The sequence below is a fragment of the Geospiza fortis genome, unplaced genomic scaffold (genome assembly GCF_000277835.1).
Source record: "Geospiza fortis unplaced genomic scaffold, GeoFor_1.0 scaffold200, whole genome shotgun sequence".
NCBI lineage: Eukaryota > Metazoa > Chordata > Aves > Passeriformes > Thraupidae > Geospiza > Geospiza fortis.
This window is the reverse complement of record NW_005054353.1, coordinates 4,363,424-4,388,833: the sequence shown is the minus strand read 5'-3', so window position 1 is coordinate 4,388,833 and position 25,410 is coordinate 4,363,424. Positions and strand designations below refer to the sequence as shown.

Genomic DNA, 25,410 nt, shown 5'->3' with positions numbered 1-25,410 from the left:
AAAGAGTGTAAATAAGGTAAAAAAGGTTTAAAGAGAAGGTTGACTTAAAGTTGGCATTGTCTTATAAAAATATTTCTAGTCACTGTGTGGATTTAGATTATTACGGAATGTTCTGTTCTCTTAACTGAACATCACATTAGATTTGTCTGGATAAAAATATTTGGATTATTTATTTATGTTGGAAAAACTGTATGAATTTAAATTTAATTTAATGACCTAACTAACTTGTCCTTTAATGGTACTAAAGTTTCATTAAATCGGAGAAGCAAATGCACTTTTAAATAAAATTAGGAGGATAGTTGAAATCTTTAATTTAATCTGATTTTGGAAGTTAGCATAAAAAAAAGGTATAGCTGTCATGTTGTATCATCAGTTCTGAGGTTCTGTTAAAAGTTTTTTCATTTTCAAGTGAAATGGCCTATTTCTAGCAGAAAGGCTGGCCTGCAGTTTGAAATTCAATGTATTTATCTCACACAATTTTCTGAGTAGAAACCACACTGTTTTATTTTTAAATAAAAACACTTCAAAATAATTTAAAATCATTCAAGAGACAATAAAATATCTTTTTGTGTTTATATCTTATTTTGCATGAATCTATTCTGGAAAGCTATTTATAGCAATTAAAATTTACTCAAGTTTTTATTAAATTATCATAATTAAATAATAAATCCTTCCAGTACCTGAAGGTGGTCTACAAGGGAGCTGGAGAGGGGCTCTTCATCAGGAACTGTAGTGATGGGATGAGGAATGGCTTTAAACTGGAAAAGGGGATGGATTAAATTGGATATTAGGAAGAAATTCTTTATTGTGAGGGTGGCAAAGCACTGGGACAGGTTTCCCAGAGAAGCTGTGGATCTGTCTAAGTGTTCAAGTCCAAGGATGGATGGAGCTCTGAGCAATCTGGCCTACTGGGAGGTGTCCCTGCCCATGGCAGCAGGAGTGGAAGTGGATGGTCTTTAAGGTCCCTTCAAACCCAAAACATTCTATGTTTCTATGATTTGTTATTAAAAAATCCTTTCGCTGAGTTACCAAAGGGCGACTATTCACAGCATCCCAGGATTTATAAATTGAATAAAACTATTGTGGTCATCTGTTTCCTTCCTTGAAAGCTCAGGATTATTTCCTAAAGTATATTCCTCCAACTACTAAGTCTGCCATAACTAATTATATACTGTATGTTCCATTTTTAGCATTCAGCTCACTCTTTTCAATAAAAGCTTTGCAGTTCATGCACAAGTAGAATAGACTTTAAGCATAAAAGAAATAAAATTAAATACCAATCTGATTAACTTTTCAGGTCTCAGAAAGCCAGCTTATATTAAAAATCCTTCTTACCACACTGGCTTTGTGAACCATGTGCTAAAAGATGGGGATTATGAAGATCTATTGCAGCAAAGGCTTCAAACATTCTTCAGCTGGTTTGGCTGATGTGCAGTGCAGTCTGTGCCAAGACTCTCTGCTGTTCTTAAACATGTCAATGAAACACATCCACCACTAGAGCTGTTCTTCATCTTTGTGACTGGTCATTTCAGTCTTTTACATGTCACTAATAATTTGTCTGAAGCAATAATGAAAAGGCAAATGAGGCTGGCATCGCATTTTAATCAGACAAGGAAGAGTTCCATCCACATTTATGACAATATTTTTTTATTAACCAGTACAAAACAGCACTGAAGTAAAAAACAACTGGTAGGAAATCTTTTTTTTTATCAGCAATTGTATGACATATAACTGCAGCTTTGTAATTTTGATAGTTCACACAGTGCTACCTCCAGAAATGTGGTGTTAATACATGATTTTCAAAAAGAAATTAGAGCTGCCTTATCAATGAAAATTAGAGCTGCCTTATCAATGAAAATAGCCCATGTTTCAGGCTATTATTTCGCAGGTGTACCAGAGACTTCTTGTCAGACAAGTTAGCAGCCTTGTGGAAAGCTCACAGAAGCCAGGAAGCGGTAAGTTCAAACATCATTTGTTTTTAGCCACTTCTTGTATTTCAATGTGCGTTATAGTTAGGTGCTAAACAGGGACTCACACTCTTAATTTTAGCAGTGGATGAGTTATCAGTGTGAGCCTCTTTTTACCTGATAAATTCATGGACCAATCTGTTGAACACAATCTCTTCTGGCAGGATGGAAACAGAAGCTACTTCTTAGATATTGCAGAGTTAACTGCCACATACATGAGTACACTGTCACCACCAGGAAAGTGGGGAAAGAATTAAAGCCTTGTTTTGAGCCATCTCAGGAATAATCACCTCCAACTGCCAGTAATCCTGAGTCTACATCCCTTCTGCATAACATAAATAGAAGCAGGATTATGAATGCATCATATTCACATATAACTAAGTTGGTCCCTGATCTGCACTGTGTCTGGGAGTTCATACAAGATTAAAAAGTTAGTCTACTTTTCTCTTACATTTTTTTTGATATTGAAAAATATATCTTTGGGGAATTTGGTAGTCCAATTAGAGAGATTTCTTTATACTTTCTGCAAAAATCTGCTTCCACTCACAAAGGCAGGTTGCTCACCAGTGAAAAGCTGTGCAACCATCTTGGGTAAAGGGGCACCTTGCAGTAACAAAGACTAACACAGGTGTTAACAAGAGTGTGAAGGAAAGGAAATAGAATCACATTTTCTAAACACTCAGCTGCATGTTTGGATAAGGGATTTTCATCTACAGCAGAGTTTTGTAGTACATTTGAGATTTTCTTATCTATTTCTTTTTGGCAAGTAGAAGTCCTACCTGGAAAAGTCATTCAGATCCCTCAAGCTGTTGCAGTGTTCCAGCTGAGCCTCTACTCACAATTGCCACAGATTTGGGGATGACAATGAGGAAGATGCTTTTATGCCATGACATTCTCTCATGTGCAACAGGGAATGCAGGTCTGCTGGAATATCCCCTTTTTTGGGATGCCATGAAAGCAGAGCTCCTGCTTCTACCCAGCTGTGAAAGATCTGCTCTTGAATGGCAAAGAGTCAAAAAGATAAGCTTCAAACAAACCCCCAACACCTGAGCTTTCAGGAAGTTCAGTTCTCAACTGGAACTCTGCAGCTCATTTTACATAACCCTTTCTGTATTCTTCCTTTTAAGGAAAACGTCTTTGTGATGGCCTCGCAGTCCACTTGCAAAGAAAGAAATGAAGTCCTGTTTTCCTACTATTTGTCTTTACACTGACAAAAAGAGCAGTGACATTATTTCCACTGTTATCACACAGAAATCCACTAAACATTCTACACGTTGTGAAGAAATTTGCACCCCCCCTTCCCTTTTCCTGCTGGGAATTTGTGGTAACATGGTAATTTATTTCAAGTGGAACAGAAGCATTTCTGTTTTAGTTTTCTTTTCATGTCTAGAAGTTAGAAGTTTAGTCCAAATGTAATAATGGTTAAATAATCCCTATGTCCACACTTGCACTAATGTCAGCAGTATACTTTTCACAAGAAAATAACCTTGAATACCATGTTAATAGGTTTACAGTAAGGAAAAGCTCCAATCTTTGTTTTTAGAGCAGATTAGAATTGTAGACAGAAAAATTAAAAATAAAATAAAAACATTTCTATGGCTTTGAGAAGACATTTTAACCTGTTCTGGAGCTGAAAGTCAAAAAGAAAAGACTCAGGAATGAAACCCTGGCCAGATTGTGGGTACCTTCCACAAAACCTCCTTGACTTTAATATGTCAGAATTCCAGACTTCCAGTGCCATCCCCTTCCCCTCAAAAAGGCTTACTGTGCCATCCTAAAAAATCTGTGTCCTAAGCCCATATTATATGACCTAATGGAAATTGAAAACACAACATTACCTGAATGCAATTAATTGGATGCAGACGAGACAGGGATGCATTGGGGAATCAGAAGTTTCCTGACCTGTTGCTCCCAGTTCTCTTGTATGGCTCAGTTGGCTTTGGCACTCTTGGACCTCCTCATCAGATCAAACCTTCAGGCATGGTACCTGTTTCTATCAGCATCAGTACCAGGCATGGAGAACCTTTGTCCTTAAAAAGAGGATACCTGTTTCAGAAAATTTATTTTTCAATATTTTTATGGCCTATATTTAGATTTTCTGTGCTCTGGGCGCAGGAGTTTGCAGGTGACATTGGGGTTCGGTAACCAATACAGTTTCCATGGGTCCTCCAGGAGCAGCAAATGTGACCTTGCCAGAGTCATAGTTACAGCATTTCTTTAGTACCAGACAGGATTTTTTCTCTTTCCAGTACTGAAGGATTTGCTGTGCTCTAAAGATTTGACTACAGGGCACAAACATTATTGCCAGCTATTGGGCAGAATGTATAACTGCTAACATGATTGCAATCTACAGCTCACTGAAACAGCTGGCAAACTTTCTTTGGGATTCATGAACACTTCGTTCTTTACTATTATACTACAAAGTGTGGTAGATATAAGCATTATTGATGTCAATTCTTCTTTAGATCAAATAGCTGTAGTCATGGGAAATGTTATCCTAATTCCTATATGTTCTGCACATGTGGTTAAACTAATGACTTGAAAGTCTGCTTTTATATACAGCAACTACAAAGTCAGTAGAACAGATATTTTCCTTACCCATGAGGGAGAAGAACACTACCACATGGCTATCATTAAGAAAATGAGATTGAAGTAAAATCCTGACTTGGAATACTTGAAAGTTTAAGAATAACTATATTTGATTTTGAGCCCTGGTCATCTCTGATTCTGAAGAGTTACAGCATATTTGAAAGGCCTAGGATATTTTCTTTTTATTTAATAGTCCTGTTATTCTGATATGTTGGTTTATTCAATGTATTTTTTATTACACTGTAAATGCTTCTGAGTTATTACTAAACCACCCTTCTGACTGTGGTTTCACTTGGCAAGAAAGCATTAGTCTTATTGTTATGCATGACCTACTTGGGATTTATTGTAAAATTAAAAGTATTGTAGAAGGAAGAACAAGAGAGCAAAACCAGTGATAAATGCTAAGAATTCATGTAAGATCTGAATGAAGTTCAGACTTGTAATAACTGGTGTGTCTCATCTTTGACTCATGGCTCTGTGTTTTCACTACGTTAATCATGCCAGAAGGGTTGTCACTTCATATTTGTGCACTGTGAAGGTCCGTCAGGGCAAGGTCCTGCACATGTTCCTGGATTGCAAATCGGAAATGACTGTGATTGTTATCACTTTGGGCACAGGGATACTGTGTAGAAATCTGCAAACAAAAGTAGCAACTTAATCAGTGACAGAGTGAGCCTGACAGCTACCCTGCCACTTCGCTAGGAACGCAGGAGCAGCGTGGGTGCCAGGACTCCTGGATCACCAGAAATATATTCATATTTAGATTGTCCAAAGGACACATCAAAGACACATGAACAGCTTCTTGCTACTAAAAAATAATTACAACCATTCCTCTTCACTATTAGTGTAATGATTTGAATTTGTATTGAACTAGCATGAGTCTTAAACAATTAATGTCTAATTGCGGCCATTAAGCGTCGGGATCTTTATCTTGCCAGAGTGACCCCGAGAAAAGTTGGAAAGTCTCTTTTCCCAGCCCGGCGCTTGAAGAAGGATTCAGAGCTCTTCATTGCTCAGTCTCAAGGTTGTTTATTGTATCGTATCTATAAAAACATTTTCTCCTGCCCTGCCAAGGTCTGTCCAGCAGGACAGTCCAAGGCATTCTGCCTGCCCCCAGGGTGGTGTTATGTCTTTATACTAAAAACTACATGTACAATATTTACAATTACTTTCCAATACCTATCACCTATGTTAGACAGTGAGCTGCTACTCTAAACCAATCTGTAAGTACCAACATCACAGCAGAAGATGGAGGCCAGGACGAAGCAGGAGAAAGGCTGGACACGCCCAGTTCCCTCCATCTTGCCTCCTGAACCCCCATACCAGAAACCCTAAAATCTACTTTTCCACCCTGTGATAACTTCACTATTATTCTACCTAAACTGTTGTGGCTTGCTGGTCTTCATATAAGGTTGGTAATTTGCTCCATGGGTCATGATCAAAACCACAGGTGTTTTGGGCTCCGTGCCAGGGCTTCTGAGCCCCCTGGCAGGGCTCCTGGCCATCCAGGACAGCCAAAGGGATGTTCTGGGTTCCCACAATTAAGTATAATGTTTGCAAATATATACTTGGTGGCTTTTGTTTTCCCTTGTAAAACCAGATCTATTTTCAAATTTCTGCATCCAAACTGCCCATCTCTTTGTCTGCCGATCCATTTCTAATATATGTCACTGTTCCTCTATCATTTGTTATGTCTGTACTGCATGAGTGCTCATAGACAGGCTTAGTAGCTCATCTATGAATTTATTTGTCCTATCTTTGTTAAGAGCAACAATAGAAACTCTACATCAGCCGTAAAAAGAGAATGACAATGAGTTAGCAGACATGTAATTGAAGGCTGAAAGCTTCCCCACTTCAGCTTATGATTTCATGACTTACAAAAGAATGTATCACAATAACATTGTCTTCCAGGAAGAGCTGTGATTTTGATAAACCAAAGTGGGAGGGAATATTCTTGCCAGGTCCTAGAAAAAAAAAAAGGAGCAAAAATGTTTCTCCTAAAGTAAGGCTTTAGGACAGAGACTCTTCCATCATTCCTTTTCATTTGTCTTCTCTTTACAGTGACTTAAGTGCAGGAATATCTCCAAGAGATTTTTATTCTCAGATTTTCCCTAGATTTAAATATTTGAAATGGCTTTTGTTCTTCAGAGCTACATTAAAAAAGAGATTTTTTTTCAATCCAGTTGTCTTGTTATTACTGCTGGGCTTGCGCTCCATGCTAAGCATAGAACAGCCCAATTCTGCTCCTCATTATTGCAATTCCAGTATGGTTATTCCTTTATCACTTAATGGAAATAAAAATACTTATTTCCACTATATGAACTCTCTAGAGAAACCCACAGTTCTACATTTTTAATTTAGAGATTGTGGCATTCAAGAAGTAAACTCAGGGCAAGGATTTGATCCCTGTAATCATACCTTGAATCTCACTCCAGCAACTGGGGATGAAGGAGATTGTATTAGCACACGTTTACTGAAAGGAAATGTGATTGCTCTCTTTCAAAATCTCAAGACGAATATAATGAAAAGAGGGGCCAGAATTGTCTTCATATGCTTTGGCTGCTCTCATATTTCCTATAAAGAAAAGGTCTTATCTTTCTATATGACTATTAAAGCCATAAATGGATTTATTTTTCAAATTATATAATTTCAGATTATCCAGGGCACTTTTATCTTATTAAGTTTCCTAGTCTTTTCTGCGGGCTAATTCAGATACATGATATTTCATTATATTGTTTAGTGACTTTCAGTTATTTCCAATGCTAGTTGTAGACCAGTTTTCATAATCTATTTGGTGGAATTAACTCATCCTTATTTTATGTATACATACCTGTATGAGCATATGTAAATGTATGAATGCGTGTACTGAATATGTGATAGTTTCACTCTGAGATTTTTATGCATTTTTCTGATTTTAATAATTATCGGAAGGAAGTATTGGGTAAGATTTTATTTATGTATTTTAATACATTGTTTGACATGTTTGAAGGCAATCAGACCATCAGCATGGGAAGAAAACAAATTTTTGTGGGCTGCACATATTTTAGCAGGACCATCTTCCTGGTATGCAGTTACACATTCATTATAATGCTGAGAATTACAGGTATGTCTGGAGGCACTTAGAGATTAATGGGTATATATATAGAATTTCAAGAATGGGAAGAAAAGGTGTTGGAGTTTGTACTAGCTGTTAACTTTTTTGTAGTGCTGTGGGAAATTGAAGCTTTTCGTTCACTACTAAAGATTTTTCTGGAAATTTAATTTATTTATATTTCTTATATGTATTTCTTAAAATTATAAAGTGATTGCAGTGAAGATGTATCAATTTTTTAATGTCTGTATTAAAACAAAGGTAAACATTGCCACTTATCCAGAACACCTATCATTAAAATGTTTGTGCCCAGTTTATTGTAATAAAGTTGAGAACCATAAATATAGCCAAAAGTTATAGGACACGAATGAACATCGCTGCATACAGAGATTAAACCCCATCATTTAAGAGATATTATATATATGCTCATGTAAATCTATGCACATAAATACTGTGTGTGAGAATATGTAAACTCTTGTCTAGATATTAATCCCTTATTGACTGAAGAAGTTCAGCAGCTTTCAGGCTTCAACCTCCCTGGGTTCTGCAGGAGAATGGATTTTACAACACATAGAGGTTTTGCTCTTTGCTATATTAGGAACCAATGGACAAGAACATCTTTCTTTAATATTGACTAAAATAATCTTGTTGGGGCCAAATGCTGAATGCAAGACATATAGCAAAACAAAATAAGACTTGCCATTTTAGACAAGGAAAGGAGAGGAAAGGACAGTGTTCTTGATTAAAATGTTATTATTCTTTGTAGTCTTGATAGGATTTTTAGAAACATTTTTTGCTAAATAAGATATGTTGAGTTGAGGAATCTCATTTTCTTACAAATACCTTGTCCACGCAGCTGCTCTATCTTGTCAGAGGTTTTATCAAGTCAAAGCTGGTAGCAGGATCCTCTGCTGTCAAGTATGAATCCTGAACCATGAACCATTTTGTCCATGCAGATTTGTTCTGTTTCTATTTCTCCATGTGTTTAGAAGTAAAGTTAGCTGCATAAACACTAATTGTGGACACAGAGTGATCCTGCACTTTATCAGTTTTTTTGAACAAAGCAAACCGTACCATGATTCAGTCCTTACCAGCTGCCAATGAGACATCATAGGACAGGGAGTGCGCAGTAAGATTCACATTTCCCGTAACAATCAGACTTGAGGAAGTTTTCATTACTCCCTATCACCTAGGAAAAGATCTGAAATAGATTTCAGTTCTCCTCACCATTGGGTGATTTATGATAGAAGCACACACACAGAGGATGTGAACATGTAGCCTGCAGATCATGAGTTCTGGTTTGTGTTCTAAGATTGATTGGATACCTAGAGTGGATGTTTTGTTGATTTCTCTGGGATGAAGGTAAAAATAAGTATTTGTCTGGAAGAGTGAGGAAGTTGTTTTATGGACCAGGGGATACCCTTGAATTCCTGTAGGCCCAAGTGTACTGGAATTGCAGCATTTTCAGTGGTTTCAGTGCATCTAAACTTATGATTTATGCCATCTAAACTTCAAATTTAAGCTTTCAAAAAGGATTAAAAATTGAGACTTTGTTGGCATTCGATAAAATGTACTGCATCTTCAGTTGACTTTGAGACTTCATATCAGGTTAATGAAAGGCAGGATGGTAATCTGCAACCTGCACAGGAAAGAGAGAAAAATGGTAATAAAAAAGAATTTGTGATCTTTTCATCAGGAAGATCCTAAGAGAGAAATGAAGAGCTGAAGGCAGAGCACATGCCAATGAATAAGGAGATTCAGCTTCTGTGAGATATATACCTATATATATATACATAAAATACAAAAAAAAAAAAAAGATAATTGTTGAAAGACTAGAGCATAAAATCATTGTGTCGTAATTTCACTACCTTTCTTGGAAAAGTGTGCCCATATGTCATAGTGGTGAGTGTCAGAAACCAAGCAGAATTAAAAATAGATTAAGGAGTACAATGTTAAATCATTGTACTATCTCCTATAACACATATAGATTCCAAATGATATTCCAGCTTCCCAGGTTCACTGAAAGTTTAGATTTAAGCTAAATCTAAACTGGCAGAGAATACAGCAACAGAACTATTTATGCAGTCTAAGATTACATTTTTCAAGAACCATATTCAATGCAGTAAGGAGATATTTCAGTGGAACTAATTTTGATTATGTCATATGTGCATGACCTAGGAATGAGCCAAAAAGTGTTTAAATATTCTTCTACACAGAAGTTGTTCCAAAATTAGTGTTTCTGAAAATTAGACCTCACCAAAAGTATATTTTCTGAAGAGAATAATTAGTTCCACATTTTAATAGAAAATGATTTTTTTTAAAAATCCCTACAGTTGTTAATGTGCATAGGGTGATATGACAGATGTTGCATTTTTACAACTATGTCTTCCCTTTCCCAGTGTATATTGAGGATGGTTCAGATTTTCAGTCAACTGTAAAACCAAATGAATTTAGTTTATAAAATTAAGTGGTTTAGAAAATGATCAAGAATGAAAAATATCATCTGCACAGTTACAAAATTTATAAACGTTAACATTCAGCAAGATAATTCTTTGAACCAGAAATATTAATAATCAGTAGAAAATTAGAACATATTGTTATGATTAAATGTTATCAGAAGCTTCCTTGTGGGACCCATTCAATCATGTTTGATGTGATTCTGTTATGCTGCTTATTGACTTTATTAGGCCTTAAGGTTAAAAAATTAATTGAATTAACTAATATTCATAATAAAGCAATTGAAATTTATTCCTAAGTGTTTTGTATTCTTTCATAGAAAAGGTAATCAATGGCATTTCAAGTGACAAATTTCCTTCATAATGATTATTGGACTTAGGTCTAGAAATAGCTAAGCTTTTAAAATGACAAAACTTAAAATAAAAAAAAAAGGAAATATTTCTTCCTACATAATGAGGAACTGAAATTCATATTTGAATATTACACTATTGGGTAAACGTAGCTGGGGATGTCCTTAAATATCTTGAAGCAAAGAACTATGTGTTGCCCATATCTTGTATTTCTATTGATTATAAAGTACAGTTATTAATAAAAAACACTTCCCTTTCCAGTTTCCTAATATTTTAGTGGGATGCCAAACAGCATATTCTTCCACCATCATTATCAGTTACTACCTCTTACATTTTATGCACTTTACTGAATTGTACAAAGATGCCAAGTCACCACTGACATAAGGTTAGATATCTGCAAATTGATTTTTTAGAGATTGCGGCTTCAAAAGCAGCCTAATAAAAGTAACTTGAGTTTGAGAAACTTCTGCCAGTTTATAATTGCAGAGGTAGGTCATGAAATAATTTCTCAGATGGTTCTGCAGAGCGCCACCCTATAGAGGAATATTCATACATTCAGAAACTTCCTCAATGAATGTCCTAATTTGTTTGATTTGGTCAAACCAGAACAGTTCCTTTTATTTATATCATTATGTGTGGCTTGCTTTTCTTGGGGTTTTTTGGGGGGGGTTGTTTGTTTATTTGTTTGTTCATTGTTGTTTTTTCATTTTGTGACTTAAATTAATAGGACTCCTGTTTTCTTGACTTCCTTCAAAAAGTCTCATTAGGAGATGGGTCTTCCAAACTTTTTCTCAGTTCAATGGAGGTTTTATTATAGAGTTTATTCCAAATATTGAGCCTGCAACCTTAGGTCTGAAGCATAGTAATAGAAAGACCGTGATTAATGAAATCAAGATAACTAGAAAGAACTACACAATGACATAATTTATCTGATCTGTACCTGAAATATTCTCCACAGCAATGGACTTTTCACAGTTTGCTCACAGAAGAATCCCTACCAATATTTTCTTACCTGTACTGTTAGAAGACATTTCACCAAATGTGTAAAAATTAACCTTCTAATACTGAAGCTTCATGGATGTGAGAAAGAGGTTATTCACTTTCCCTTAACATTTTTGTGTTAGACCAGTAAGTTATTTTCTTTTAGCCTTCCTATCAAGCTAAGCATTTCTAAGTATTTCAATTTTTTAAATTTATGACAATTCTTTGCCTTCTGTACACTTTTCCAAATAACTACATCCTTCTTGAACTGCAACATGCAGAACTGAAAACAAAACTGCTGCAGACACTATACTGATGCTGAATGCAGCAGAAAGATTACTTCACCTGTTTTGGAATAATCTCATACATGTGCTATCCCTGATTTCTCCTGAGAAAAAGATGTCTGGTCTTTAACTGAAGAGGAAAAACTGCTTGATTTGCGGTTTTGGTTTGTTTGGTTTTTAGCTTGCAGAAATATTCTTCTACATTTATAGCACACTTTATTTTACTGAAGGATGATATAAACCCAAGCTGAACCTCCATGACAACAAGTATCATTAGTATATTGGAAATCAACCAGACAAGTATCACTCAGCTGGGACTGAATCAAACAGTGTTTAGTTACTGTGTGAGGAGAATGCAGCTGTGGTTTCACTGGTCGCAGTGGAATTGCATCTATTGAATAATGCTTTATAGCCAGACAGTAAACATATGATATGCCAAAGATTCAGACATTCAAGGAATCAAGGATTTAAGGAAAAGTATCATTTATGTGTTTGGAACATTTGGTTTGGAAAAAACAGTCCAATGTTTCAGTTCAGAAATGAACATACATTCCCTGCAAGTCATTGTTTGTTTCTCTGTCAGGAACAGAATTTGGGAAACCACACTATTGTGATTGAGGGTTGAGATACAAAAAATATCTGAGCAAGAAGTCAAAATGAGGAGTTGCAATATTACAGAAACCTATGAAAATTCAAAAACAAGTACAGAATAATTGTGCAAGTATCGTGCTAATACTTACTTTTATTAACGTGCAACTGAAAAACTAACAGGCTTATTTTCTTGTTGCTTTAAGGCTAGAAATCTGAGTCCATTGAATTAAAAAAAAAAAGGAAATACTGTTTTTACAGCTAGATTTTCTTATAAGTGTTTGATTGACTACATATGGATTTGGTGGATCAGTTTTCTGGTTCCTCTTAGAATTGAAACCCACAAACATATTTCATAACCAATGTATTTCATAACCAGTATATTTCATAACCAATGATTTTGTGAAAGCCCCATATACCACATATCCCAACGTGCCTTTCTATGAGTCCAATTTTTGTAGCTGTCACTTAAAGGTTTCACTTCAGCTTGCAAGGTTGTTTTCATAATTTTACTGAAGTTATCCATATGATCCTGTATCATCTTAGTGTAGGTAATCAGGTAAAGTTGCTTCAAAAGTGGTACAGATTAGAGCTTTAGCAATTGTGCATTATTCATTGCCTTTATGTGCCATCCATGTTCATTGTCCTTGATTCCCAGTAATCACATACCAACAGAAATTGTGCAAGGATTGTTGTTCTCTACTCATTGAATTTGTAGTACATGAAGGTTGAATCATTGTAAATTAACCATTTTATCAATTTTCCCTCATTTACAAATAACCTATAGAATATATATTTTAAATAAATGCAATATTGGCTTTTGCAATACATGAATAATATAACTTTTCTCAGTGATAAAGTCTTTCCTAACCCCTTTCTACTTCTTCAAATCTCAAAGAAATTCTAAGGAATTCTATATATTTCTACTTCTTCCAGCTTATTCCCACTAAGGCAGTTTGTGTATTTATAAATCACAATTCACATAAAATGTGTATTTATAAATCACAATTCACATAAAATATCATTTTTCTATCTCACTCCCTGAGGCAGTTTGTCACTGTGGGGAGGCATGACCTACTCTCAAACAGAAAAATAAAGAAAGAATTAAATTTTCATTGGTTGGGTTGTGGTGTAGCATTACTAGTATTTTTTCATGTTTGCAAAGCAAGTCAACACAAAACCACTCTTACAAAATAACACTGGACATTGCCTTTCTGTATTTCCAAATGATGTGCAGTCTATGGTAGAAGGAGAACAGTCTATGGTTACTTTAACTTATAGTCTTGTTGTAAGGCACTGTATGAAAATGTCTTCTGGGAATCATACCAATTATTAAAATATAGCTCTTACCTGGGACCAGCATTATTTGATCAAAGTAAAAGAAAAAGCTCTTATTTTATTTATAAGCCATCTGCCACAAACACTTATCATTACATAGACCCTAAGTTACTGTTTCCATTTTAATAGTTCTATTAGTGTTTTGGTGGTTTCTATGAGGGGTATTCAATAGACATTGTCCAGAAAAGGCTAGATACTCTTAATATATAATCCTCTGGAATGTTTATTAACCAATAACACTGAATCTTCTGACAGTTTTATTTCTGAGAATGTTACAGCGTTCTTATGCATCCCACCGGTAATTCAGCATTACCCATAACTCCTCTGCAATGTAATGAGTCTTACTGAAAGCAGATGCAGCCAAATTAATAACAAGGACATCAATTTACTGTGGAAACCCATATATTTGGAGGGGTGGGATGAGGGGAAAAGAATGCAGAATATAATTCTCTTTCATATTTAAAAAAAAAAAAAGTAGCTGAAATAAGTAGATACAGTAACTTAAGGACTTGTTTAATTCAGAGTGTCTGGAGGAATTGAATTTAACTTAATTATAGGATGAAGGAATTCTAGAAAATTACTTGAAGTCCTAAATGTTCTTTAATTTGCTTCTGTGAATAGGTTTCTTGTGTCAAATCTTTGGTGGGGCCGCCCTGCAAGGATCCTTTTATCACCTAGTAAATAGATGCTATTGCTCTTGACTAACCACAACGAAAGCTCAGTTCACGTGCTTAATACAAGGCCTCCAGAGAAGGCAAGGCTTCAGATGAAATTCCATGCTTGGTCATAATGAACCTGGTAAATTGTTAGCTTCCTGCAATAAAAATAATAGGTGAAATCATGGCCTATGGAAGCCAATGGGAATTTTGGCATTGATTTTAGTAGGGCCAGTATTGCAACCAATAAATCTACAGAGCAAACTAAAAGAAGTAGGCAAAGGGAGGAAGGAAGGGGAATTAATGCAACAAAACCCCTATATTATTTCAGTTTTTGTTCAACCCCCTTTTGCCTGAGTGAATAGCTCTTGATACTCCAGAGATGTGCTCACAGAAACTATTGTGGTGGTATTCTGAACAACAAATATTTACAAAAGCTTTTAATGAGTAATTCTGAAACAGGAAAGTCAGCTTTGTTGTTATAAGGAGTCAGTCTTAGATTCAATTTGAGGCTTTTTTAGGGGTGAGTAATGGAGGGCAATTGGCAAAGACTGGATACCATGGGGACAGTGTTAGACTGGAATAATTAAAAGTATGAGCTATACAATATGCCTCAATCTGTGGTTGTGTTTTTGCTAGACAAATCTGCTGTAACTCCACACAGATGCAATCACAATCACAATCCTCTCTGTAATGTGACTAAAGTAACAGGCAAAGAAATTTACTTAAAAATATACATTTCTTTTTATATTTATTTCCCTATCTGTGGGCACTTTATTTATATGCAAAAACATCTAATTTCTGATTTCTGATGTGTAATAAATGCTATTACCATTTTTGCAGCAGTTTTCAGAGGCATCCATTGCACATATGCACCACATTCCTCATGTACAGCAAGGCAGTTTCAGAAAGCTCCAGGCTAGCAAATCAAGCACTATACAGCTACAATATAGACATGCTGTGCTCCTATCTGCAAACAAAGACATTGGATGTGAGGAAATGTGTGTTGGTAACCTGTCATGAGCAGTGTTTCATCAGGAAGCGAAATTCATCAGAGGAATTGAACTTGTTCAGATGTTCCAGAATCAGTGTCCATACTCTGGACCTGAATATGGAAAAGGACAATCACCCAGTTTATGGGGCTCATTCACAAGAATTATTTGCAATCAAGAGATAGTTTGGGGGAAAAAATCAAAACATCCATAGGACATCCACTTTAGTTTTGACCATGATGGTTATTGTTTTTTCATACTGGGATAAACAAACAAGCAAATGAAACATCAACTGTCTTATGCAGAAAATATTTTACACTGTGGCAGTGTCCTGTTTCTGTAATAATGTTCATAAAACTAGTAGGTGCACATAAATGACCCAACTTGTAACTAATATTTTGTGAGCTCAACTGAAGTGACTCATTGGAATATCTAACAGTCGTGGCCCCTAGGCACAGGTATACCTATAGAAAAAATTAAAGCAGCCATTCTTAGTAATCACACTCTATATCTGCCTACCACTCCTTTTTGCAGTATTTAAATCAACTCCATCTGGTTCTTGCTATTTATTTGTGAAACTTACCTGTCACAGTGACTAAGGACTAAATCTTTGCTGGGTTTAAACCAGCTGGACTCCAACTGGTCATTTCAGTGGAAGGTACTGAAAACTATGTTCTGGGCCACCTATCTTTATGTTAAAGCTTTATGGAGGACATCAGGACAGACCAGTGCTTCTATAAGTAAGAAACAATCTCATCATACTGTAGACTAGCCCTGGGTTTATGGCCTGCTGTGGCAGGGCAAGGACGCTGTCAGCTAGAAGGGAATGATTCTGCCTACACAGACTAAAACAAACTGCAACAAAAAGCACCCCTCTCTGGGATACTTCATTTATTTAGAGGGTTCTTGTTCAGATTCTGTTCAAGAATTTGCCAAGTAAAACCAAATATCAAGACCAAAAAAGCAAAGGAGCAAAAAAGCTTTCTATGCTTTTTGGCCAACAACTTCCTTCTTTTATTGGCATGACAGCGTTACCATTCCTTTACAAATTTTTGATGTCAATTAAACTAAGCTGTGTTTATTGCTAAATTTCTAAAAAATCATTTGGGGGATTAAACTGAATTAAAAAAAAATCATATTCCTGAGTGACAGACTTAAACCAGGGGATGTACAGTATGGTAGGATCTCTTCCATGGAAGATTCACATGTAAGTTATGATGTACAAATAGGGTTTTATGTTTTCCTCTGGTGTGCTTTGCTCTTTTAGGGTTTTATTTTGAAGCTGCTATCTCCAAGACAAATGTTTACTGCAACCTTGACACAGACCATGACACTTGGAAAAATCTCAGGACTCTAAGTGAAAGGGAAAGATATTCAGATCCCTACCCCAATAGCCATATGATCAGCTGAGACTTGAGATCCCCCCTGAAAATATTAAAATTTCTGCTTTTGACAAGAATGCCAGCTATACACCATTTATGACACCAGAATGCCTAAACATGTAAAAATACTACAGCTACAACCTTTTCTCTTTTACAGCTTGAGAACTACATTGTGGAAAACATGAAATCAGAGATGGTGCAGCTGCAGCAGAATGCTGTGCAGAACCACACTGCTACCATGCTCGAGATAGGGACCAGCCTCCTCAGCCAGACAGCAGAGCAGACAAGAAAACTCACGGATGTTGAAACCCAGGTATGTTCCCAGCATGGTTTTCAAAAAGCTGTTAATTGCAGAGAACATTTCCCAAACTCTTTCCTTTCTAATGCATTACCACACAAAACATTTCAACACAGGGGTCCAGGAAACACACTTTGTTCCTTGGTAATAAGAGCATTGATGATTGACCCTTGTTATGTGTCTTTCTTTTGATTTCATTTGGTTAGTATATTTAGCTCTGTGTGTGCCACAAAGGTAGGACTGCCCAGGAAACTAGATCAGCATTTGACTTTCAATTAACAGCTCCCTATTGTCAATGATACAAGTGTCAGGCTAAATAATGAGTAACAGGATAAATCACAGCTTTTGATCTTCACTGTTGTTGTATATCAATCATTTCCCAATTTTTCAAGCTCTATAGGACAACAAAAATGGACATTCAGATTGCTCTGTGAATGTCAATGATTTCAAACAAAAATAAGGCACTGAACTGCCAACCCCACAAAAGAGAGAATGCAGGGGAAAACTAAAGTAGGAGCTCTATTTACAAAATAGCAGATGCAACACTTTGACTTCATTCCAAGTACTCTTGCACTTTTCTGGTTTAAGCATGCTTTGTAGGAATGCATGTCTGAGGCACGTCTCTTGTTTTTTCTATTGAAATGAAGCTTGTTTGGCAGTCACCTTGCCTCTTTCTGCTGATCTGCTACTATCCTACAGTTTTAGAGTGCCAGAATATCAGCTGGTACATATCAGTGCAGTTTGATTGAGTTCATCTGCACCAGCTGAGCAGCTGAGGTTAAAAAAGGATTTAGAAACAACTCTTGACAAATCATAAAATCAGAATTAAATTATTATATTATGCTGCTAAAACAAAATATCCAGGACAACAGAAACATTAATGTTTTTAATTTATCCTTAAGGTGCTAAATCAAACATCCAGACTTGAAATTCAGCTACTGGAAAATTCCCTGTCAACATACAAACTAGAAAAACAGCTGCTACAACAGACACACGAAATCCTGAAAATTCATGAGAAAAATAGGTAAGAATGAGTAATTGGTCTCTTTCTCTGTTCATTACAAAGTGGTCTGTGTATACTTTGTTTTAAGCAACTGATGAAAGGAGCAAATATGGTAAGTGGACAGCAAAGGTAATATTTATGAACTCACTAAAACATCTGGGATGTGAACTTACACTATATTATGTCCTGTGTGATAAATGTAAACTGATTTTTACCACTTTTCAAATTAACTGTAAATTTACATCTTACTCTGTTTCATGACAACTTAGTCATATGACCACAGTTCCAGCAACCTAAAAGCATAGGCATTACTTTTAAGAGCATTTTCAAGTAGAAAAATATTAAATTATGAGATTTTCAACTACCTTAAAGTACATCAGAAACAGAAAATCTCCATTAGTTCATCTTTCTAGTTTTAATGGATTCAAGGATAAGGCATGTAGAAGGATCTCTCTCTCCTTTTGTATTCTATAGCATACTTGTAGCCATGCTTCATTTTAAGAAGTAAATGGTAAATGTTTGGGATTTATGTTTAAGCTGATGAAAAAACTATTTACCAACACAACTTTTTGAGCAGTAAATTGAGAGTTGGGAAGTAGTTCCAGTGTTCCCCTTCTGTGGCACAGGGACTCAGCACCTGAAGTCACTCGGCTTAGCAGTTCAGTATGCCAGAGAGCATGTGTGGTGAGCTGACCTTGTCTGGGATGCCAGACGCCCACCCAGACACTCTCTCACTCCCCCTCATCATCAGAACAGGGAGAAAATATGATGAAAAACTCATGGTTGAGATAAAGACAGGGAGATCACTCATCAGTTACTGTCATGGGCAAAACAGCCTTATTTACTACCAATTAATAACAGTGTAGGATGGTGAGAAACAGAAACAAACCCAAAAAGACCTTTCACCTCTACCTCCCCTTCTTCCCAGGGTCAGCTTCACTCCTGATTCTTCTATATGCCCCCTGAGCAGCACAAGGGGATGAGGAATTGGAGTTGTAGACAGTAGACAAAGCACAACGCTTTGCCTTGCCTTCTTCCTCAAGTTTTTTCCCTTCTCCAGCATGGTTCTTTCCCACAGGCTTGTGTACTTCAGGGTAAAAATGCTCCGCATGGATTCTGCACAGGTGTCAGCTTCCTTCTGGTCATATCTGCTCCACTATAGGGTCCTCCATGGGAAATATCTGCTCCACCATGGCCTCCCCCACAGGCTGCAGGGCTGTGTCTGCTCCAGTGCCTCCTTCCTTTCCGTTCTCTAACCTTGGTGTCTGCAGCATTGTTTCTCTCCCTTGTTCCCTCACTCCTCGCACTGTACAGCTGACTGGAACCAGCTGTGCCCCAGGAAGGGCAGCTCTGGCCCTTCCTCACAGCAGCTGCTCCTGGGCACTGGCACCCAGGACGGTGGGAAAAGCTGCTCCCCTTCCTGACTGCTCCTTGAAACACCCCATACACTGCTGCCTCTGTGGTGGGCAGGTGTAAGCAGGAGGACAGGGAGTGCTCTGACTCCTCAGCCTCACTCAGCGCCCTTCTGGAACAAACAACTGTCAAATCCGAGTAGGATTAAGGTTTTATTTTCTCTCTCTACGTTTGATATTGAAATGAGGCAAACAGCTTTTGAGGCAAAGACTGAAGCATGTGATACAAGCTGTTGAGGACTGTTTTAATTGAGATCAGTCAGTCTTCCAAAGAGAGCAGTGTGACCCCATGCTGCTGGACAGGAATTGGCAGCTGAAGCAGAAAAAACCTTGCCCAGGGTTATACATAAGGCAGACTAGCGCCATAGCGGGCAAGAGGCTACCGGGTAAAGACGGCAAAATATGGGTAGTGATGAAAAATAGAAAATATTGATACGAAGAAATGTGCTTGTAAAATGTGTCTAGTTGCAAGTCTTATTGAATAATATATCATTATTGCTACTGATCATGAAAACCGATTTAATGCATTTAATCTAAAAACTGTTTGCAACCAATAATTCCAGCAAATGTTATTCTGAGGAAATTGAATTACACTTAAAACTCTTGAACTCTAGAGATGTCCCTTAACCAAATAGAAGTGTGAATAAATTAGTGTGGGATTAACTTTGTCTGCAGCAATCTCAAAAATAGGTAATTCACCTAAAGTGCTTGTGTGTGCTCTCCCTGTAATCCACAAACAGATTGGCAGTTCAGTCTACATATTTTACAAATTTATTTCAAAATGGGCTTAATTCAAACATTAGTTAAGTATATAAGTACTTGTACTTTTATCTGCTGCAATATGATTAGCAACAAAATTTTGTTGGCTGATTAAGAGACTGCGTCTTGTATACTTTGGATGTATTTATTTACCTTAGGAATGAATCAGAGTAAAAAGCCTTCGTGGTAATAAACAAATAAGCCCTACTTGAACTGACCTTTGACTTGGTTGACATTATGATAAAATGGATTTTGAAAAGTCAGAAGAAAAGAAGGGTTATTTTTAAAAGCATATTTTTTGTTGTTTTTCTCAGAGGTGTCGGTATTTGTGGGTAGATGAAAAAGCACACAGAATTTTATCTTTAGCAAAGCAAGGACCTGGCATGCATTGTGTGAGTCCTTTTAAAGTCTCCTTGGGACTGATAAAATTAGGGAGAAGGCAGTGTTATAATTACACTAAAATACAGATCATCCACTCTTGTATCATCATCATCTCTTCACAGAGAACTGTGTAGTCTTGGCCTTGCAGGTTCTAAATTTGAAATCAGTTATGTGTGTGTCAAGCTGACTGTGGGACAAATCTTGTTGACCTCAGCAGACACCAGGCTTCTGGACATGCCAACGATTTTAGCTTGCTTAAATTTAAACAATATTTGCAGATTACTCATCTGGCTGTGTATAGTAGCTATTTGCAGTTAGGTACTCATAATCCCTCTCCATATCACTTACACACCAATAAATGGAGACAAATGCTTTCTTCCACATCATGTAGGTGGACTGTAAGCTATTTTGGAAAGGATCTTTCTTTTGCAATAGGTTTACAGCACAGTGGGAGCTAATGTAGGAGCTATTCTCTTTGCTGAAACGATAAAAAGAGATAGTGTACTTTGAGCTAATAAATTGTCTCTCTGTGCTAAAATTGCCTCTATATAAAATAAAAATTAAGATATTAATCACATTCAGACAGCTGAATTTTGGATTAAAGTAATGCAAAATCTCATAGTAACAATAACTGACCATTGATGTACTATTGTAACTTGCATATTATCCTTAAATAAAATTAACACTGTGAATCATCAGGGGAGCAGTGCATGTTCTTTAGACTAGAAATATGAATATTCTTGGCCTTTCTCTTTACTGCCTGTCTCTGCTCAGAAGAGGGGCCAAATTTTTTTTTATTCCACTGAAATGGAAGATATTCTATGGCATAAGTAGAGTCACATTTGCCTTAGAATCATGTGTCTATTGAGTGTTCTCATGCCATAAATAATTTGGTTTTGTGGGTTCCCACCCACTATAATGTAAACGGTGGTTTCTTCCATTGCCATTTTTTTTCCCACAAGAGCTTTCTAAATGCTATTTTGATTTATTCTTGAAAGATTTCCCTTCTTAAGTGCCTTATGAACCCCCTTTTTTTCCCCCCAGAGTGTACCAACTGCATTTGATTTATAGTGTGTCATTTGTTACAATAAGCAAGTGTAAGAAAACTTTCTATTTGCTAAAATGAAACAAACGAGGAAAAATATAATGGAATTCTGGATCTTCCATCAACAAATTGTGGAAGTGACATTTAAACATAAAATCTTGCTTGAAATTGCAGAAAATAATACTGGATTAACACGTTCAGTACAAGAATTATTGTATGCTATAAAAAGCAAGGACTCAAGAATGGTTCTTGAATGTGTTTGACTGTGTGAAAGATGAGGAAACACAATATGTCTGTCAAGTTTTATTTGAAGGTTGTGCATATACTAAAAAGATAAATCCCAATTTTACACTTCACTTATGTGAATTATCTTGTCATTGGTATAAAAAGTCAGCTTCCTGGTGCTAAGTGACTTGTTACTTTACTGGCCCTGAGAAATAGGGGGACACATATTTTCATAATTCCTTAAACTGATCAGACTGTATCAGACTCCCAAGATAGTGTGAGTAGTCACCACCTAAAAACATAGGGAAAATTTCACTTACCTAAAAGGAAGTACAAAGAAGCTGTTTCAGGCTTTCTTTGGTAAAATAATGTTCATGCACTCAAAAGTAAGCATTGAAATCCTCTACCCATTTGTCTTCCCATGCATATATAATAAAATAAACCTACATATATATGGCCAAAAACCATTTTTTCTAGTGTGACATTACTTGTCTTTAATTATTGAATACCTCAACAAAGGATATGTTTTATCTGTATATTTAATAAATAATAATTTTTAAAAGATTATTTTAATGCAAAAGATGTCCATCTCCAAGGTCTGGTCTATATCCTGTTCTCACAAGTCTAAACTGAGGATTCTGAAAACAAAGATTAAAAAAAAATCTCTTAAACTTCTGTGGTCTGGAATGGATTAGTGATTAAACTACCTTATAAGGCAGATTGTCTAAACCATATTTTCCTTCTCCCTTGGACAGCTACCAGAGTGTTTCCTACATGTTCTACTTCATCACCTTTCAAAATGACAACAGCTTTCGCTGGAAGTCATTCTTTGCCTTCTGTATGGGTATTCTACCCTCTCCAGCATTAGTAAAGGTTTTTTTTCTGAATCAGCTGGACATAACACTGTTGCACTGAGTCATTGCACTGAGTCATTCCACAGGCTGACAAGGTCATGATATCATTTGTGCCCTTGAAAATAGATTCCTAGCCCCACCAAAACCACTACATTAGACATCGAGACATAGCTAACCCTTAGAAATATTTGTCTGGGTTTGGGATCTGCATGTGTTTGTGTGTGTGTTACATTATTATTCTCCTAGATAATGACTTCAAAGTGTCATTATCCAATGGGTAATATTGGTATTTATTCATGGCAACAATACTTGTTTATTCACAAGTTTATTCTGTTCCCCAAATGCCTGATTTATTTCCCCAAATTGAAGGCTCCCCTTATAAAAACATATCTTTATGTTTATATGTACACCTTTAGAAATAACTATATGAATATTTATATGATGCTTCTGGTGAATGGTGATTTATTTTTATTGTGTTGTTGTTCCCATGAATGTTTCATGTGCCTAGATTAGTAGCATTTTCAAAAATTTAGAAATTTCAAACATATCGGAATTGTATAGGAACTTAAAATGTTAAATAGGAAATTAATAGAGGAAACTTACTGCAAAAAAAGAGCCATATCAAGTTACTGGAAAATGTTATAAAAGAATGTTTCAGTCAGCCTTTTGAGGATATTGGACTGATTCATATAGAGACAGCCTTTCCGTTTTCACTAATATTTTGTGTAGGCAATAGCCATTAATGAAAATTAATAAAAATATTTTAATTTTAACTCTTTCTTCACAATGCTTCCTTAAAAATTTGAGAAAATATCTTTGCCAAGCACTCAGCAAAATTATTTCTTAATGGTGTTTGTCTGTTAGAGTTTGTCTGATGTTATAAAAAAAAGGCAACAGAGTGGTCTTGCCACAGTTAAAGACATCCTAAATACCTTTTAAATTGCTTTCAATCGGTTTCAAGATTTTTTTGAACTTCCAAGAATTTTTTTTTAAATTTAAATTATCTATAATAAATATTGATATAACAATACAAATGAACAATTCTGGCCATATTGTTGTCAAAAGCCGTAAGAACAGATTTTCTCACGTTATTGAAGGATTTGTTCCTTTTGGAACAGTCCAGTTCAGAAATCCCCAATCTGTGTGAAGACTTTGCTTTTGTTCATTTGGAGATTTGACCAAAGATTTCTCATTGTTTCATAGTAAAACAAAAATGAATGTTTTGGACTTCTCCCAGAAATACAGGGAGTTGCCCTATCCTCTGGATTTACTTTTATCTGACATCGTTTTACGGATATAGAAAGCCAATTGCATAAATATATATACATTCCTGAAATTAGCATAGTTTTGCAGTTTATAATTACAGGACTTTTAATCTACATAGAAAACAAAGGAAGCAAGTGCTATGACACTTCCATCTTTCCACCACATGTTGACACACCACTCAGAAATATTAGTTTGTATTTTTATTAAAGCCATAAAACATCTGTTTCCTGTCTGGCTCTGTAGATGCCAAACTCTAAACATTGTCAGCTTCTCTTTTCTTGCTTGACATGGCCAGTGCTGCCACAAATAATGTTGTCATCCCCCTGGATTCATTTACTATGGTTTTAGGAAGGCCACAGTGGGAAACAAATAATGCAATGCATAAACTTTGGCTGTTGAAGGCTCTTTCTTTGACATGAAATTATTCAGATATGGAAATTATTTAGTTGTGGACATGCAGATAGGATACTGTGGAATTAAGGAAATACATTGTAGTGTACTACATGGATAAGGATAAAGGGAAATTCTTTGTCTTTACTTACTATTTAACCAAAAAGCTATATTCTATCTTCCTAAAGGACATCGTGTTGCATTGAAAATACACAATATTTTGGGGGACTGTAAGATGTCAGACGGGGATGTGGCCCTACCTAGTACCCATTCTATTACAGACTGGGACCAGGCCACCTTGCTCTTATCCCAAGTGCATTGATGTAATTAGTCTATCACAGAAGGTAAAATCTAGAATCATAACCAGGACTTCAACAATTTCTGTGAAAAGTTATCAGTGAATAGAATTATTCTGTGATTCTGAACTGATACATTTCAAAAGGAGGTCTTTTTCTTTGACAATATTTTATGACTAGAACCAAATCTATCTGAAGATTTGCAAGCACTTCTGCCAAACTAAATTACATCTGACTTTCTGTATAAGAAAGTTCAAAGGCTACCACATACACATTCTCAAAAAATCCATGTGAATCTAGACCATGGTGTGAATCTAAACATGATGTTTAATGTTAGTGTTCAAGTGATGAAAAATCAGCCACAGCTCTGATAAGGTGCTAAAATAATTTATAGTCTTTGGCTTCAAAATCCATATTTTTTTCAGGGTGTAACCATCTACCATCTTATTTCAGTCCACTAAATCTTGTTATTTTGTTTCTAATTAATGAGCCTTTTAAAATGAGATGTATTCTCCTTTGTGTTTGGGACCCTACAAAAATGTATTTTCCATCACATCTTTACTTTTTTGCTTCCTTTACTCAGATGCTTCTGATTTTCACAGAACTACACATGTTGGTATTACAAAGTATGTTTTCTCCAGGATCTTTGTAAATTCCACATTTATATTATTTCAGGAAAAAAAATGCTGCTTTAAAAAAATTATCTCATTCTAGCTTGCACAGCAAATTTTGGTGCCTGAATTTAATCTTTGTATTGTTATCATCTCTAACAGCTCATATTAAGGCTCCATGATATAGAGTAGAAG

The 25,410-nt window shown here is 36.0% G+C and overlaps 1 protein-coding gene across 1 annotated transcript in view; it reads left to right on the top strand.

Annotated features, from left to right (window-relative positions):
- The window catches only part of ANGPT1 (angiopoietin 1), a 154,753-nt gene that overhangs the window by 53,410 nt on the left and 75,933 nt on the right, over positions 1–25,410 (top strand). Inside the window, exons 2-3 of the mRNA XM_005423478.2 lie at positions 16,833–16,988; positions 17,876–17,997. Of these exons, the coding sequence (XP_005423535.1) occupies positions 16,833–16,988; positions 17,876–17,997 (278 nt within the window). The remainder of the gene's footprint in view (positions 1–16,832; positions 16,989–17,875; positions 17,998–25,410) is intronic.